Raw genomic sequence first — 17964 nt, forward strand, 5'->3', positions numbered from 1 at the left:
AACATTCACAGAAGCATTTCAATCTCATCCGATTAATCATCGCATGATTCACTAGTATTTAGAATCAAACTCAAAATAAACCGTGTAGAATACGGATCTGAAAGCTGGGCGGCTGAGCCATCCCATGATAATTACTCAAAAACTATTCGGGTAGCTGTAGCAATCTCAGAAGGTAAGACTAAGACCTACTATCACTCTATCAGCAAACCCATGTGAGTGGGAGCGTGTGGATTAATAGGCGCGTGAGGGTAAAAGCATTTATAAGTTTCTATTAGCCAATTTAGGCATTTGCTTTTGTCTGTTGCTCACTTCCCTCCCTCCACTGACAAATACAAAGAAATGGAGAGAAGCAGTCTCACTCACTTGGGAAGTGGGCACACAGAAGCAGCTACAGCAGAAGCTACCAAACCCTCCCAATGCTACTGCTGCAACTCTAAACCGAGCAAGCTCTAGGGTTTTCTGCCATTTCCAAAGCCTATTTTGTTCTTTTTTCTTTTTCCCTTTTCCTTTTTCTTGTCTTTTGCCAAACATCTGCTAATTAGTACTATCCAACGTGAGGAATATTGGCTAGCCACCCTAGTCAGAGGCAGAGATCTTTGTGGTAAGGCCAAATGTCAAGGTTTTTTCTTTTTATTCGAACGATATTCTAATCTAATCTAAAGGGATTCCAACGGTATTTTGATGTCATGTTTTTCGTTGCAAAACCTTTCCCATTTTATACTATCCTTGCAACTTGAGTCTACTCTTATTTTTTACCTTCTGGTGAAAATGTGTTGTCTTTTCTGGGTTTTAAGAGCTTGTTTTAGTCTATGAATTTCTGGGTTCTGTTGCTTTTTTATGGAAAATGTGTTAACTTTTCTGGGGTTTTTTTTTGGGTTAATAGCTTTTTCTGGGTTTAAAGAGCTTGTTTTATACAGTTAATATATGGGTTTTGTCGCTTTTAGTTTGTTCTTATGTTATTTTAATTTTTGGTTTAATTTAAATGTTGGGGAACTTGTGCTTTTAAATGAAAATGTGGGTTGGTGGTATTTAAACTGAAAGTCTCTTCCTTTGCAAGCTCCGGTTTTCAAAGCAATTTCTGAAGAGTTGCTGGAGAAGAAGAGCTAGAGTTTCTTCCCCTTCATGTTTTTTCTTTCAGATTTTTTGGTCCACCACAAAAGATTTTATTTTTCCCTATTTTGCTAAGCATGAAGCTGTATTCCCAGGGTCTCTCTTTTAAGTTTTCCTGTTTCAATTTTTTCTGTAGATCTGTTGTTCTAATCTGGGGTTCATAGATCTATGGGTTTCCTTAATATATTGGTTCTGTAATTTACTATAATTTAAGAACACTTCTGATTGCATTTTCTTGCATTGCTGCGTTTCCAATAATATTATGTCATAGTTTTTAATTTGCAGCTAAATTTTAAGAGAGTGGATTTTCATCAAAGAACAGAGATGGGGTTCATTTGTGCTCTGCTGGGTTCAGTATGCCCACAATTAATCAGTTATTACAGAAAGATCCTCCTTTTGTCATTAGCACTGATGCAAATTAAAAATTAAGCCACGGCAATCGCACGTGGTTATTGTTGTCATTTTCTAACTCCTGCTGGTCCCTTGTGTCTTAAATCATTTTTTGGAATGTAGTTTAAAGGTGGGAAAAGGAGAAAAGGAAATTTAAAAAGTTAGCTTGTTTAATGAGACTCAATGAATCTTGCAGCTGCAGCGTTCTTTCTTATATATATATATATATATATATATATATATTGAATATTAGTGGGATTGGTTGGTAGTAGTGGTGTTAGTTTTCTGTGGGATTTCTTTGAAGGCAGGTGTTGTTTGTTTGTTTGTTTGTTAATTTTTGTACTTTATATGGATCTAAGGTGGCCATCTTTAGTGAGCCATTTTTCTTGTGTTTTTTGTGTGCATATATATTGTATTCTCTTTGAAGTTTCTTTATCTCAGCCAAAGATCGTTTCTCCGAACTGCTTTCAGGGATTTGAAAGGTAGATCGAATTAGGACAACACAATCAGCACGTGTAGATGTTGAAGATGCAGACACCAAAAGCAAAGTAAGATCAACATTTATTTGCTTCTTTTATAAGAATATTAATTTTGTTTGCTTAATTTTATAGTGTGCTAATAATCACTCTTAGACTTCAAATTTTCTGTCTTCGTTATGGGAAAATTTTGACATATTGGGTAAGTAATGGTGATATAATTAGCTGAGAAAGCAAAATAGGATGGTGTTCTAAATTATATATAAAGTAGTAAAAGGAAAGCAATAAAAAGCTTGAGAAATATTTTGCTCTGAGTTTTTAACAAAGTTTATAAACCTCATCTAAACTTAACCGAGTATGAATTCGGATTCGAATTTATATCTATCCATGCGGAATTCGTGTTATATGCCAGTATCATCAGAATTGAAATGCTGATTTGTAAGTTATAATTTTGTAAAATACTTCTCTCTTTTCTGCCTAAATTTTTATCGCTCTGTATCTGAAAGTAAGTTAGACAAATCAAAGAAGGTATTGCTTTGGTAAATGGTTGTTATGCAGTATATCCTCCAGATATGGGTGAATCCATTTGTAGCAAAGTTGTATCCGCATCTAGCTTTTTTTCTATGTTTTGTGTTCTTGATGCAACAATTTGTGAAACTTATCTTTACTTTGAGTACTTTGATGCAATCTTCTAATATTTAACTTCCCTTTCGTATTGATAGCAGAATTGGCTCTTTGGAAGTGCCTCAAAGGAGATCTCCAGCAAGGCCTCGAACTAACAAGACGCCTGGATCAGAGCCGGATTCTGTATCCTCTCCAAATATGGCTACTAAGACCCTGAAAAACAGAAGTCCAAAAGTGAATGAGCGCATGTCACCACGAAGCCCTGTACCTGAGGTATTCCATGATAACTTATGTCTTGCGGCTAGAAGGTTATCTGGTGTGGTTCTAATGTGGTTTCTTATCATTCAATTCAAAACGATCGTAGTTTCTCATTTACTTCCCCTTTCCCTGGTTTTGAGCTTCAGAAGAAGCAACCGAAAAGAGTGTCAGAAATGGAAACACAACTTGCTCAACTCCAAGAGGATCTGAAGAAGACAAAGGACCAGTTAAACACAACTGAGTCGCTGAAGAGACGATCCCAGCAGGAGGCTGAAGAAGCGAAGAACCAGATATTAGCCATGTCTGCAAAGCTTGAAGAATCCCAACAGCAACTGATGGAACTTTCTACTTCTGAAGATGCTCGTCTTCAAGAGCTTCGTGAACTGTCTCAGGATCGGGATAGAGCATGGGAGTCTGAACTTGAGGCTGTCCAAAATCAGCGGTCAATGGATTCTGCTGCCCTGGCTTCTGCTATGAATGAAATTCAGAAGCTAAAGGGTCAGCTCGAAAGGGTAGCCGAGTCTGAGGACGCTCAAAACAGGCATGCAGAGTCGGCATATGCTGAGATCCAGACCTTGAGAAAGGAACTTTCAGAAACTTTTTCCCTGGTTGAGAAATTGAAAGCTGAGCTCAATGAATGCAAAGAATCTGAATCCCGGGCACTAGAAGTTATACAAAGCACTCATATGCAATTGGAAGCGGCAAATGCAACCATAGAAATGCTCAAATTGGATGGGATCAAAGCCACAGAGTCTTGCAACTCCTTATCATTGGAGTTGGAGCAATCCAATGCTCGTGTTAAATCACTGGAGGGTCTTGTGAGCAAACTTCAAGTAGAACTGATTAATAGGAAAGGCAATCATTCGGTAAACTCTACAGACAATGTAAAACTTGTTAAGGAAGATGAAAATGAAGAAAGAAAACAGTTACAAGCAGAGCTGAATTCTTTGAAATCCGAAGTGGGTCAGTTGAGATCTGCATTGGATGCAGCTGAGGTCAGGTACCAGGAAGAATACATTCAGAGCACATTGCAGATTCGGAATGCGTACGAGGAAGTTGACGGTGCAAAATCTGAAGCATCCAAGAGGGAAGCTGAACTGCTAGCAGAACTGAAAAAAGCAAAGGATCATATTGAAGACTTGAAAGCACAGCTAATGGATAAGGAAACTGAAATTCAGATTGTATCAAAGAAAAATGATGGGGTGGCCTTGAAAGTTGAGAAAAATTTATCAACTGAAGATGAATCTGAACTTGAATTGGAGCTAAAGAAGTCAGAGACTGTAATGGTAGAGTTGAAGGCAAGTTTGTTGGATAAGGAAACGGAATTGCAGAACATAGCTGAGGAGAATGAAATGCTCAAGATGGAACTAAAAAACAAGGAAATCGAGAGGAATAAAGTTAATGATGAGGCTGTTGTTTTGGAGGAAGCTGCAAGGGCTGCAGAGGGAGAGGCTTTGGTGAAACTGGGCTATGTGACTGAGGAAGCAGATAAAAGTACCAGGAGAGCCGCACAGGTGACTGAGCAGCTGGATGCAGCACAGGCTGCAAATTCTGAACTGGAGGCTGAGTTAAGGAAGTTAAAGGTGCAGGCGGATCAGTGGAGGAAGGCCGCTGAGGCAGCTGCTGCCATGCTTTCAACTGGAAACAATGGGAACCTTGTTGAGAGAACAGGTTCTCTTGACAGCAACAACTACAATCCTATGAATTCACCTTATTCAGAAGACATGGATGATGACTCGCCGAAGAAGAAAAATGGGAATATGTTAAAGAAGATCGGCGTGTTATGGAAGAAAGGCCAAAAGTAGTCAGAATTATGTGACAAGTTGCTTATCGTCGCTAGCTATTATTTTGTTGGATTCAGTATGTTCTGTTGTAATCTTGACAGGTATTTTGGAGGGTGCTAGGCTGCTAGCACCCGAGTTTCGTGTGGAGTTAAAGACCGACATTTGCAGACTGTATAGGTATGTGGAAACTGGTGAACTTTGAAGAGTCCTTTCTCACATGATGTATCGCTATGAAAGACTTGGAATAATGTTGTATTTTACTTTGAGCCTTTCCATTTTATGTTAATTAAAGCACAATTCAGTTTCAGTATTGGATCAATGCAGTTTGCATTATGTTAATGTTGTGCTAAATGCATCCAGTCTTTTGTGCTGAACTGACCTTCCGGATTCAAGCCCGGGCACTGTCCATTTTCCAGACGAAAGAGTTCAAAATGCTCATGCATCTGCTTGCCCTTGCGCAAAGTTTTCGCCTTTTCAAGTTAGAAAGACAAAAGAAAGCAGGTGGTGGATTGTCCTGACGAATGTCATTTTTCTTTAACTCACTTCATTCCGGGTTCAAATCATTTTCTCTTATCTTAGTGTAATTTAAAGTTAGAGTAGTAATATAACTTGTAATAAAAAATTTGAAAAGAAAATTATGAAAGGGAAAACAATAGTAGCATTGTGGGTTAGCTGGTAGCATTGTGGGTTAGCTGAAAGGGAAAACAATAGTAGCATTGTGGGTTAGCTCAAATATAAAAAGCCAGTGCTTCTCTCAGCAATCATGGATGCCAAAAGATAAAACTATGAAAAGTATTTGTTTAACATGAAGTATTGTTCTCTCACTAATCATGGATATCAAAGGGCCCTAGCATGCATAAATGATTATTATGTGTACTAAAAGCAAACTAAACACAAAATATTTGGATGTGTTTTGAGTCTTGGATTGAAAGTGAAGTTATGCTAAAGATATGATTCAACTGAGAAATGATAAGCACACGCTATTTTTCTATTTTTATACGGCTTTTTTTATTTCTCGATATCATATTGAATGAATTAGATTGAATGACGGAGAAAAAATAGTGTGTTCATATTCCATTCATATACTTTTTGTAATTCTCTTTTCTTCTCAATGTAAGAAATTTTGTCCCAAAAGTATCATACTTTATCAAATGTTAACCAAAGCAATTTTGGGGCCTATACTGATAGAGAATGAACTTTAGTAACTGCTGGTTTTCAATAGGGTAGAGAGTGAGTATCACTGTCAGTTAACAGTAATGAGCAACAATATTTTCAATTTATTTACAGAGTATTTTTTGGGCGAATAAAAAAAACAACACACCAAGTGAAAGAAAACCTGGTTACTATTTAAGCATCAGTGTCAGATCATGACCGTCAAAAAACCGAGTACAGTAGAATCTCAATAATTTAATACCTGTTAAATTAATAACCTGAGTTAAATAATATTTTGGCTAGTTCCAACTTGAAAAATAACGTGCTAAATTAATAGTTCGCTAAATTTATAAGATAATATATTATAAAATAAAAACTCATAAAATCCCATATAATATATAAACTAATAATATGTATCATAATTCTTATGATTTGACTACGAGGCTTTTCTAAAATATGAGTCAATCATCCCTTTGTCTATCGAGTCATTGAGCATATTCTTGGAATAACTCCCCGGTCATCCATGCTCGGTTGTTGGCTTTATACTCATAAAATTCATACTATACAGGTTTAACATTCTTGAAACACCGCGGTTTAGCATACTTCCCAATAATCCATAAAGGAGTTACAACAAATAACAACTGTAAGTTTACATTCATGAAAATCACTTTACCGGAGTGCTAGACCTGACAATATTTATGTTCCTTGTATACTTCTTTTCTCACTGATGCCCAACGTGTGACTCAGAGTTGTTGTCTGGACAGACATGTCCTTAAAGTGTCATCTTTTCTTGTCGGTATACAATTCAGGGCTAGGAGTGGTCATTGATGGTGGTAGTCTTTCATTTTCGTTTGGTGATCTGTCATCTAGATTTCTTAGGCTAACTTATAAGCCCAATGTCTAGATCTTCTCGTCTTTTAGTGGGCTTTTTGAAGGCCCATCTGTTAAGCCAAAAAACAATTGTATTTTATTTAAGGGAAAACTAGATATAAGTCCAATTTTTTGAGCCAATAGTAGGAATAGTCCAGTTTATTAAAATAAGTCCAATTTGTTATATTTAATTATTTAATTATCAATAGTTATCTATTCAATGATAAGATTTATTATAAAAATCAAATTTCTTCCCAATTATCTCTTTGCTTATTTCTTTTTATTTATCTTTTTGTTATTTCTCGTTCTTCCTCTTGCTTTAAACCCTATTTATAGATTTTATTTTTAATTTTTATAATCAACCTATATCACAGGTTAATTATATTTATCTACCTATATGATAGATTCTTTTTTTATAATCAACATGTCACAGATTAATGTGTCTTGCTTGTAGGTATGTTATGTTTTTTCTACCTTTTAATTAGGTTTCATATCTCACGTATAGGTATTATATACATTCATATATTTGTTACTTGAGTTAGGGTAGAATGTTTTACAGATAAATTTATGTTAGTATAATAGTTTTTTTGTTATAAGATATTAAATATATTTTTTGGAGTTGGAAAATGCATAATATTAGAAGATTTTGATTGATTTTTAATATTTTTAGAAAATATAAAATGAGTATAAATATATATATATATATATATATATATATATATATATATAATTAGATAACTAAACTCACTCCTAAAAACACTATGTTTTTGGACCTGGATCTAAAAGCCCCTTTATTTAATGAGTCTAAGGGACCCCTGCAGGCTGTATATGGCATATAATTCAAACAATCAAATTAGGGTGTGAAATATTCTAACGGTCGAATTTTATGAGAGAGGAGAGAGAGAAGGCAGGGGAAATGCAGTATATGACTTAATGTAATATAGAATAAGAGTACACAATAAACCGTTTAATTGGCAACTCAAATGCGTTCTTCTTGTTGATATATGCACCAAATAAACAATTTCAATGCAAAGACCTACAGAACAATCCTATGTAACAAGACCAGCTTCAACGCTTCTGCCCTAATCTCGGCATGTTCTCCCTTCAGCACAGTTGATCCTCTTGAATTATCGACAAACCCACACGCGTTGCAAAGGTTTGTTACAAGAAAATGCTACCCTTTTAAATAACACCATCTCTGTGTCCATGTTCATGGCTCCAACTTGTTTGCTCAAGCCACTAACCTGATCTTCGAGATGGGATTTTTCTGACTGCTTGAAATCACTTGGTTCCTATGTTGCGTCACCCAATTTATCAGAAAGGGGTATGTTGTCAGCATTACAAGTGGAACTTGAATCAAAGATAGTAGGAGACCCGCCATTAATTGGAGTGACTTTCGCTGCCTTCCCATGAGAATGAACCTTCAATTGTGGGCTCACTTTATTTTTTGAGAAAGTAGGGCTACCCCTCAACTCTACAACACAGTTTTCTTGCTCATTAATGTCAGTACTATGTTCTTCAGCTCCAACTTTCTCATCCTTCAAGTGATTTTCACTGCCAGATTTACGAGGCCCTTGACTTGGAACTTTAGGAGATATGCTGTTCCTGGAAGGACGAAGGACCTTTGCAGCACTGGATGCTTGCTGGAGTGGTACTGGAGACTTAGGTTTCGTGTTAAAGGATGTTTTTTGAGCATCAGGGGTCTTATTCCCCAATTTAGATACATTTCTAACAGGTAGAAGTTTTCCCACCTTTCCCTTGTTTTGTCCCGCACTCAGGATAACACTGCGCACCCCACTTTTAGGCAAGCCACTACGTACAACAGAATGAGGCTGCATACTTCCTTTCGGGGAGGACACTGCGGTTTTCGCCTGCATAAAGTAAAACACCAGGTGGTTATTTTTTGAGGGGACCAGGTGGTTATTTAAAAGAGAAACAAAAGAAAAATAACAACGTGATTTTGCTAACATTAGTTTCGTCACATTCACAAAAATGCTACTTTGAAGTTATTTAGCCTAGGCCTTTCGGTAACAGCATAGTTTATCTTATTCAACTTAGAAGACTAGAGATAATAATTTCCCATATAGAACACAAGAATCAAGAGGCAAGGAAAAACGAACCCCATCAAAGAAGCCAATTTTGGGTGATGGCAATCGTAGTCCAGAAGGTTTTGAAGCTGGAGGAAGTCCACTATTTTCGGTTGAAGCTTTCACATCACACTGACGAAGCAACCCAGTCACCTGAGTCTCATTTCCAATTGAGCTTTGATCATAAATATGGTTCTTCAAATCTAGAATATCTGGTGCATCACCACCTACAGAGCCGCTTTTGGACGATCTTGTGTCAAGGCTAGCTCTTGGACTGTATGACATTTTTTCTAAAGTTGAAAATGACGACGATGACTCTGAGGACCATGAGTGAGCAGGGGATGTGCTAGTAACCAGCTTTGTCCCAGGCACCTTGTTAGTTGACAGAAGAGATTTTCCAGATTGACATTTATTTCTTGGCTCAATTCGTGATGGTGTTTTGCTGGTAGAACCGGAGGAAGGGGGGTTGGCACTTCTGGAATCAGTTTTTCTCTTGGAGTTGCAGGGACCAATGTTGTTAGAAGTACTGCCAGAACTATCAAATGAGGAAGGAGCTCCTTCTCTCTTGGTTCTGGGTGAAGTATCCAAAAAGGAAGATCTAGCTAATGGTCCTGGCCTAGGTAGAACTCTTGAACTTGAGGGTATTTTTGGCAATGGAGCCCCTCTACCTGCAATGGTCAAACTAGGATTAGAGAATGATAACTTTATACCACAAGCATAAACACTTCAGCCTTCAAGGGGAAAAAATGAAGAAATCTAATCAAACAGAAGTTCTTGTTACCAGTTGCATTTTTGACAGTATCCTTTTCCATATGGATAAGTTTGCTACCCAGAGAAGCCCTCTTGGTTAAAGGTGTTGGGCTAGGAATAGGCTTCCCTATTACCTTTGTTCGCTTCAAAAGAGATGTAGATGTGTCTCCACGTGCAGAATCAGACTTCATTTAGAGAACATAAATGATGTGTCAATTAAAGATATCAAGACCAGATCTCTTTTTAATACTGTTTAAATGACTAAATCAGCATAGAGAAGAAATATGATCTCTGTAATGTTGAATTCAAATAGCATTAATAGCTTCATAGTTGGTTGAATCGCCGTTATACTATGACAAACAGATTCATTTCCCAGTAGTATTTGTTCCAGATCTAACTGCTTGTATTATAAACAGTGAGTAATTTTGATGGTATAGCATAATTGGCATTGATATCTATGTTTGTTTTACATGCCTGTGATACTTCGGGACATGTAGATGCCTTTTTTACTTTCCCTGGTTTTTGCACACTGACAGTTGGCTTCTTAGAAGCAAGTCTAGGCATCACCTGAAATTCACAACATTATCTCATATATTCTTGTGATCGTATCAGTGAAACTGAAGCTTTCATGCATTAACTTGGCATACCTTATTTTGAGAAACAACATCGATCCCCTTCAAAGCTGAAAAATGACTAGACCTGGTTAGTTTGGAAAATAAGTTGCTAAGAAAATAGGCTGGTATGAGAAGTGTGAAGGCAGTGGTACCACAAAGGTTTTTAAATAGTTTCTAAGTTCCCTCAACAAGGGTATTTATATATATATATATAACACCAACATTACTTCTCTAGAGAGGGAGAGTATAGTAAAGAATCAGTTAAATTCCCTCTGTCCCGTCAACTTCCAATTTATGTCTACGTGCTTCAAAATAGGGACAAAAAGGAAGAAACAAGTAATTCTATGGCCCTAATTCCATTTCTGCTTCCAATCCTTGTCATCAAGCACAAATTTGCGAGCACCTAAACCAGGCTAATCCACACACTTTTTTGTTTCGTACAAAATACAAGGTATAGAAGTATACTTACAGCCGCTATTATTGGTTTCTGTTACTCCCGAACCATCTTTCATACTTTCATTCACTGCTTTGGATGCTTTACTGGATTTCTGGATTGAAGCTCTCACATCTTCAAACAAATTGGCCTCACTACTTTCTAGTGTCAAAGTATCACTTCCTAATGTGGATATGGAATCGGTGGATCTGTGAATTTCCTCTTGAATTCTGGGTAACATCTTTTTTCCAGTCTTATCTCCTTCAATCATGCAAGACAGCTCCTCAGGATCCAGAACACCTGAATCCACAAATTTTGTATCACCCGCTATGAATTGGAATGCGCAAGATGGAAATAACCTGAATTGCATTGACTGAAAACCTTCTGACAATCAAATCTACACACAAGTGTACCTGCACTGGTGAAAAACGCTCTATCCCAAGCTAAACTCTTGCGAAGATTGCACTTTCCACTTTTCTTTGTCATTTCAGGTTCCAGTGATTCAGAAGGTTCAGTTACTTGCTTGGTTAGCTCATAGTTTTCAGGCACATCCTCTAATTTGTTAGCAGTCATACCCTCAAACAATTGAAAACTTCTGTTTTCCTGGTCTTCTGCATACCACATTGCGAAAGATTAGATAAAATGTGGCACCAACCACAGAGATAATTGAAACTCATTCACTAGCGAAGGCAGAAATATAGAAATTATAAAATTACACGAGTAATTTTTCTCTCATTCCTCCAGACTCAGCCCGTGCATAACATATGGTGTCGCCGTGCTACGAAATCGAATTCCTTGCTTCCCTCACACAAAATTAAGATTTCATTTTCTAATTTAACACCTAATATTGTGCTCGAGAACAATTTCCCACCTTCCCCCTTTAGATAACAATGAAATATGCCTTGGTGATACGCTAACCTAATCAACTATCCAAAAGCCTTCAATTTGCATATCGAATGAACGAAAAGTGTCAAAAAATTCATGTACTTTCAAACAACAAGGGAATCAATTCAACCATTCCGAGCATTGCACGAACAAGATCATTCAGCTTCGAAGAAAAGCTCAAATTCCTATAAAAATCGAAAATAAATCTAAAAAATTCCTTAAAAAATGGTGAAATTGAAAGGGACCTGAAATTGAAAACATGTTGTCTCCAGGAAACGAATTGAGGAGCGAATCGTCCTCGGCCGAGACGTCGATGAGGCTGAGCCGCCTCGATTGGGTGGCATCGGCCCTCTTGTTCGCCGACTCGGACTCGTACATTTCGGATCTCGGGCGAAATCGAATAGGATTGAATCGGGGTTGCTGCAGTGATGGAAAAAGCGCAGGTCGTTCTGTGGAGAAGGTGAATTGAAATATTTTGAACAGCAAAGAAGCGGCGGTTCAAAATTGTAACAATTTAATTAGATAAAAAATTGGGGAGCGTCTTGTGTGGACTTTGCTCTGACCGGATTAACGGTGTATTACTAATTGCATGGGCACACCAGAACATGGGCCCCCATATTTGATAAAAAAGTACGTGATAGGCCTAGATAAGGCCCATCTCATCTGAGACTTTCTATTGTATTTCAGAGCATAAGATATTCTGAATGTTGAATATTTGTTTACAAAGACAGAGTCAAGATCTAACAGTTAAAAATCGAAATACATTGCCGTTTAATATTATGGTCTAGAGATATTTCTCTTTATTTTTAAGAGATATTAAGTTTGATTATCGCTAAAGACGAATCAAAACCACATTATTGCTAACTTATTGTAAGACTAAGCCAACCCCCTCCCTCCTACCGTAAATAACATCATTTGTTAAAAATAAAAAAAATGATCATTTACTTCTCATCCAGAGCAGCTTAGAATATTTGCTTCCATCCTATCCTCTCTGCGTATTTTATCGACATTAAAATTTGAAAAAATAAAAATCGGAAAAACAAACAATATTCTTTTTTTTTTTTTATCACCAACAAAATTATACGTAAAAAATTTAAAAGGTATCAAGCTAGTGTGCATACAAGAAGCACATCTACTTCACCCAATGTTTTTCTCAATTATACCCGTGTTGACCAAATTTGAAAGAAGATATATAGTCTAAAGAATGTAAAGAAGAGTTTCTCTCAAGCGTCGATCAAATATCCACACCCACATTTCGAGCAATTTTTTAGTGTGACCGTTATTACACTGTCTCGGGTCTTTTACTAATTCACATACTAGAACATGGATATTCGGATGTTTTCTTCAATTTGTTCTTTATAAACTATTTTACTCTTGCATCGGAAAAATAATTAAAAAGTGGAAGACAAATGGATGACATGCTTGCTTGGATTGGAAAGAGCTTAAGAATAAGGGGAAGCTGGAATGAGATCAACTAACCTCAATCAATCAATCTAGCACTTGGTTTTTCAGATCCAGAATTACAAATTGTAATGTGTGAGCCCCATATATTTTGGGGTCTGCCTTCAATGGTTCGTGAATAAACGGTAAAGATTGACAAAAAAATCCATAAAGTCAATCTTCACCGTTCATTTCCCGGCCTATTGAAGAAAAATTGTATATTTTGATTCCTATGCGTTAGTAAGAGAAAAAAAATCAAACTTCAGAATTATAGTAAATCCCGTAATTACACATTCCAAGCATGTAAACATGACACGAACAAGTAGTTTGAAATTTGAAGAGTGGACGCATACCCAAACCTTGAAAAAATAGAATCGACAGAAAAACAAGGGAGATGAAATTTGCTCAGGACAAGGGTTTAGCTTCACTTGTGTTATATAAAAGGTTCAAATCTACTCTGATGGTGGAAATGAGAATCCGAGACACTGCTAAAAAATATGTCAGACACGGCAAGAGAACTATCCTAATTGTACCAGATAGTTACATTATGAAATTCTGTAAGCCGATTACGAAATACGCTACATGGATATACACATATTTATTTAGCCTTCGTCCTATCAATTTCGACAAAAATGCCGAGTCAACTACAAATTCATATGGTTTCTTGCTTGAAAGTTTCATTAAAGAAAAAACAAAACAGTAACTTCATTCTTGAGCTTTTACCTGAACAGAATGTATCACTTGGTTGCATTGCCTTCAGGTGCTGTTGCACATTTTCTGCCGCGCTTTTTCGCATTGGTTGAAGAAGCAGCTTTACTTGGTTTAGAAGGCAGGTACTTGAGGCTGTAACCGACAAGTGAAGGTCCAAAAGTACTGTATTTCCCTGTGCTGCTGAAAGCTGTTTCAGCATCAGTACGTTTCTCGAAAACCAGTGTGGCCCGGCGGTTATTCCTCATCACTTCAGTCAAGGGCCCATAGCGGCTAAATATTTTCTTCAGGTTTTTTTCTGAAGGGACAGACTCCAAATCTGAAAATTTCAAGATCAGAGCTGTCCGAGAGAGATATTCATCACAACTCTCACTTGAGCCAAGAGCTGGCTTCACTGTTTCTGACTCAAGATCTCCACCAGCAATTTTTCGTTCAGAATCCAAATTGGGATCCGACTCGAGACTTGCTTGCTGTTCATCAGTAGAGGTATCCATATCACTTGGAGCTCCAGGCACCAACCCTTCATTTTCATTTCGACTCTTGGGTAATGCTTGCTCAGGAGGAATTTCTTGTGACTTGGATTTTTCAGTAATGCCGGAGCTCATTGATTTCTTCCCACTCCTGATTGATTTCTTAACCAGCTTACCACCAAACATTTGTTCCAGAGACATTTGGTCCTCCGCAGGATTGGAATGGTCCAAGCATATAGTATTCCTAAATTCCCGGAAGCAAGTAATCATGGAACTCAAGAAGCTGTATCCGTTCATGGGATCTATAGCAGCCAAGCAGACCTGAGACAGCATCTTATCAGGAGATGGGTACTCATTTCTTTTGCCTTTATCCTCAACTTCAACTTCTCCAGATGTTGCATTGTAACTCTTCAGTATTGGGCTCAATCCACTTAGTTGGCTTGCAACCCTGCGTATCCTATCTCCAACTTTAAAAGTCGGTTTATTTTGTATAGAATTACTATCAGCCCTTGTCGACAACTCACTTTTCCGTTGCTTTACTGCCGAGTCATCAGATGTAGCATCACCTGCCTTTCGTTTCTTACTGGAAGATTGTGAAATCAGTTTACTGCCAGCTTTCCCTTCCGATCCTTTCTCACTCACTGGAGTAGAAAAATACTTCTCAGCCACTACATCTGGTATGCTTTTCTCTTTTTTACTCGGGCGCGTACTATCTCCAGACATGTTCTTGCGCTTCTGCGGTAAGTTATCTTTACTTTTTGATTTCGGCCCCAAATCCTCATCCTTAATTACTGGAAGTGCATTTTCACTTGCTTCAGCACACTGCTTCTCTCCCAATAGTAATATGTCAGCATCGGTCAGCAACCCACCAAGCATATTGAACTCTGGCAGTGGAGGACAACCTTTCCAGCGATTGAAGGCTGATAATTGGGCCCTTGATGTTACAAGTTCTAGTCTGTCAACTTTTCTATACGGAAACTGAGCCAACTTCTTTACAAACCTAATGAGTTTCACAGGTTCAAAAGAAGCAGCACTTAAAGACTTGTCACCACCATCTCTTCTACTTGCTTCTTCACTGATTCCAGCATTTTCAATTATCTGAGTTTTGAGTTTTTCATATACTTCTTTGGATATGCAAGAACAGCTCAGCCCTAATTCTACCCGCCTTGAGACTTCATCCAAAGCACAACCAATTGCATTTTGGAATTCTTCCATGTCGCTTTGTTTCTCCATTTGTGAAAAGTTCTCAAAGAAGGGCTTAATCCGCATTGCTTCATTCCAAGCAAATGTATTATCCCAATAATACATTATTAGATAAGTGCCTCTTTTAAAATACTTCTTTGCCTTCACTGATGCAGCTGAAGGATCACAGATCTGCCCGGGCCACCAGGGATGACTCCTTACCTTTCCCCATACTAGATCAGAATCACGGAATTCTAGTTCTGTGGAAGCAGACTTTCCATTTTCATCACTTGACACATTCCCATCTGAGGAAGTAGATTTTCCATTTTCAGTATTCTGCCGAACCCCATTCTCTGAAACATCATGGGTCAATTTGTTCTCATTTGTCTGTGCTTCCACATTAACTTCCATGGGCTGATTTTCTAGTCCATCACAGGTTTCCATCTTAGACTGAGTGCTTACATTCAGGTCTTTTTTATCCAAAGACTCACTATGATCAACAACTTTCACTTCCACAGCCCGGGTGCCTTCTGTTATTTGTCCAACAGTTTCCAAATACTCAACGTCACCATTGCCATGCATAGAACTGGAAGCATCAAGACTCTGGTCTTCAACTTGGCCCTGCTCCACCTTTTGATCCATTTCTATTTCAGCAGGAGCTATATCAGCTACTCGAACAACGTTCTCTTCTTTCTCATCTATCGTCATGTCATCCCTTCCATGAACTGCCACATTCCGCTTCGCCTTAACACTCACCAAATCTCCATCCTCAGAACCCACAACTTCATCTTTTGTGCATTCCCCTAAAGTCGCATCCTCCCCTCTACCCCTTCCAATTTCAAGGTTCCTCAAACTGTCCTCAGATTTCAAAACCAACCCATTAACATTTTCTCCAACCACACCCCCAGCACCAAATTGCGGACCCTCCAAGCCCTCTCTACCTTCCCCGCCATTAACCGCTACCTCTGACAAAACAACGCTCCCTTTCCCCTCAACATCCCCATCTAAAAGTCCTAATTTCACTTCAGAATCATCACCTCCATCCACCACTTCACCTTTCTCCTCTACACCCCCATTCACTCCACCTCCCACAGAAGCCATTTCATTCACTTCGCCCACCACTCCCAGCGCCGGCTCAGAGTGGTGAACCCCGTCACTCGGGTCAGCCAAAACGACGTCGGCGTTCAGGTCCATACAGTCAGGTATAGTCAAACGTATGCAACCCTAGAAAGCAGAATAGAAATTATGCTACAACGTTAATGAAACCCTAACTGCAGAATATAGAAACCCTATAGATGCAGAGAGGACGATGGAAGTAGCAGGGCGTACCTTCCGGGTTGGCTCGGCCGGTTCGATAGCTTCGGCTGTCTGCTCCTTCAATGTGTAAAATATTTTGAGGGCTCCCTTTCAGAACTACAGGGAAAAACAGAGGATTTCCGTTTCAAATCGATGACACGGGGAAGGACCAAAGATCTTAGATTACACGTGGTAGAAATCGGCGGCTGTTATATTTTTGTGCGCATATCTTTCTTCACCCGTCTTTTACTTTTTTATTTGTTTAATTCAATTTTTTTTTCTTTTACCAAAACAAAATATAATTATTTGAAAAGTTTTATTTGAATTCATATAATTTTTTCTACTCCATTTAAACTTACATAATTAAGAGGAAATTAACAATAAAAAATAGATTTATAAATAAATTCACACTCAATATTCAAACCCTCATCACTACATAATTTTTTCCTACATTATATTCTAATGAAGGCTCAATAAATTAGCTAAGGGCTAATTTGGTATTACTGTACTTTTAAAAAACATGTTTCTCGACTCAAAAAAAAAAAGAAAAGTTTATGTTGTGATGTAAAAATAAACCTCTATAAAATACAGTTTTAAGTGTTTGGAAAACCTTTTTTTTGTAGAAGTGCTTTTAATTAATAAAAAAAAATAGCGTCTGAGTGATTGGTAAACTTTTATATAAATTGCTTTGAATATGTTAAATGACTAAAAATGATATAGTATTTAATGAGATATAATAATTGTCAAAAACAATAATGTAGGGGCAAAGATTGTAAGTTTGTAAAACATGTGGGGGTATTTCCCATTTGAAAATTTCATGAAATGAGTATTGATTAATATGCTTTGAAAAAAAAAAATATATATATATATATATATATTTAGAAGCATGGTAGACCCCTGCTTCTGCTTTTCTATGTTTTTCTACTTTCATTGACAACCTTTTTTAAAAATCACACTTTTTTGTTTTGTTTTACCAAACACATTTAATGTTCCAAATCTTTTAATAAACTGTTTTTTTTTTTAAACACTACAATCCCAAACCAACCCTAAAGCTCACCAAATTGGCTAAAATTAGCACTTTATTATGAGTTTTGAGATTTAGATCCTTCACTAATGATTTAAATCAAGTGCATTATAGTCACATGCTTTTAATTATCTGACGAGGTTAAAATTTTGTGTGGACCAATTCCTTGATTAGTTAGAAATCTCAATGATATCAAAGTGTGTTGGAGAAGCCTTACAAAGTGGATAAATCACAATAACATGGTGAACTCAAACTCAAATGTATGCGCACACTAGTGAGTGTGTTGGAGAAGTCAAAATAAATGCAAGAGAATAGTTTAGAGGGGACGGCTTGTTTGACATGGTTAGGCAAAGCAACTTGAGATTTATTGAGAGCTACACTGGAAAGGGTGATGAAGACTCCATCAAAAGC

At 37.5% G+C, this 17964-nt stretch overlaps 2 protein-coding genes and 1 pseudogene across 7 annotated transcripts; 1 reads left to right on the forward strand and 2 right to left on the reverse strand.

Annotated features, from left to right (window-relative positions):
• Positions 1–293: 293 nt before the first annotated feature.
• On the forward strand, positions 294–4949 carry LOC126594239 (interactor of constitutive active ROPs 2, chloroplastic-like). 6 transcript variants are annotated; one of them, XM_050260453.1, is made up of 4 exons: positions 294–601; positions 1972–2048; positions 2699–2873; positions 2999–4949. In XM_050260453.1, exons 2-4 carry the CDS (start codon positions 2020–2022, stop codon positions 4661–4663), a joined length of 1869 nt encoding a protein of 622 aa, XP_050116410.1. In that variant the 5' UTR covers positions 294–601; positions 1972–2019; the 3' UTR covers positions 4664–4949. The 6 variants fall into 6 exon arrangements, with proteins under 6 accessions (XP_050116410.1, XP_050116413.1, XP_050116415.1 ...); XM_050260456.1 differs by having other exon boundaries at positions 2702–2873; XM_050260458.1 differs by having other exon boundaries at positions 295–601; positions 3005–4949.
• A 2842-nt stretch (positions 4950–7791) lies between these two features.
• On the reverse strand, positions 7792–11952 carry LOC126592212 (uncharacterized; annotated as a pseudogene).
• Positions 11953–13273: 1321 nt separating this feature from the next.
• LOC126593741 (PWWP domain-containing protein 5-like) lies at positions 13274–16700 on the reverse strand. Its single transcript, XM_050259857.1, has 2 exons — positions 16563–16700; positions 13274–16457 (listed from the first exon to the last, which is right to left on the reverse strand). Exon 2 carries the CDS (start codon positions 16425–16427, stop codon positions 13611–13613), a length of 2817 nt encoding a protein of 938 aa, XP_050115814.1. The 5' UTR covers positions 16428–16457; positions 16563–16700; the 3' UTR covers positions 13274–13610.
• Between the last annotated feature and the right edge of the window lie 1264 nt (positions 16701–17964).

This window comes from Malus sylvestris, chromosome 12 (genome assembly GCF_916048215.2).
Source record: "Malus sylvestris chromosome 12, drMalSylv7.2, whole genome shotgun sequence".
In the NCBI taxonomy this organism is placed as follows: domain Eukaryota; kingdom Viridiplantae; phylum Streptophyta; class Magnoliopsida; order Rosales; family Rosaceae; genus Malus; species Malus sylvestris.

Coding starts and splice junctions, on each gene's coding strand:
- LOC126593741 (XM_050259857.1), bottom strand. CDS start 16,427: ATGGACCTGAACGCCGACGTCGTTTTGGCTGACCCGAGTGACGGGGTT.
- LOC126594239 (XM_050260453.1), top strand. CDS start 2,020: ATGTTGAAGATGCAGACACCAAAAGCAAA. Junction 2,049..2,698: donor ATGCAGACACCAAAAGCAAA/GTAAGATCAACA, acceptor TCGTATTGATAG/CAGAATTGGCTCTTTGGAAG. Junction 2,874..2,998: donor CACGAAGCCCTGTACCTGAG/GTATTCCATGAT, acceptor CCTGGTTTTGAG/CTTCAGAAGAAGCAACCGAA.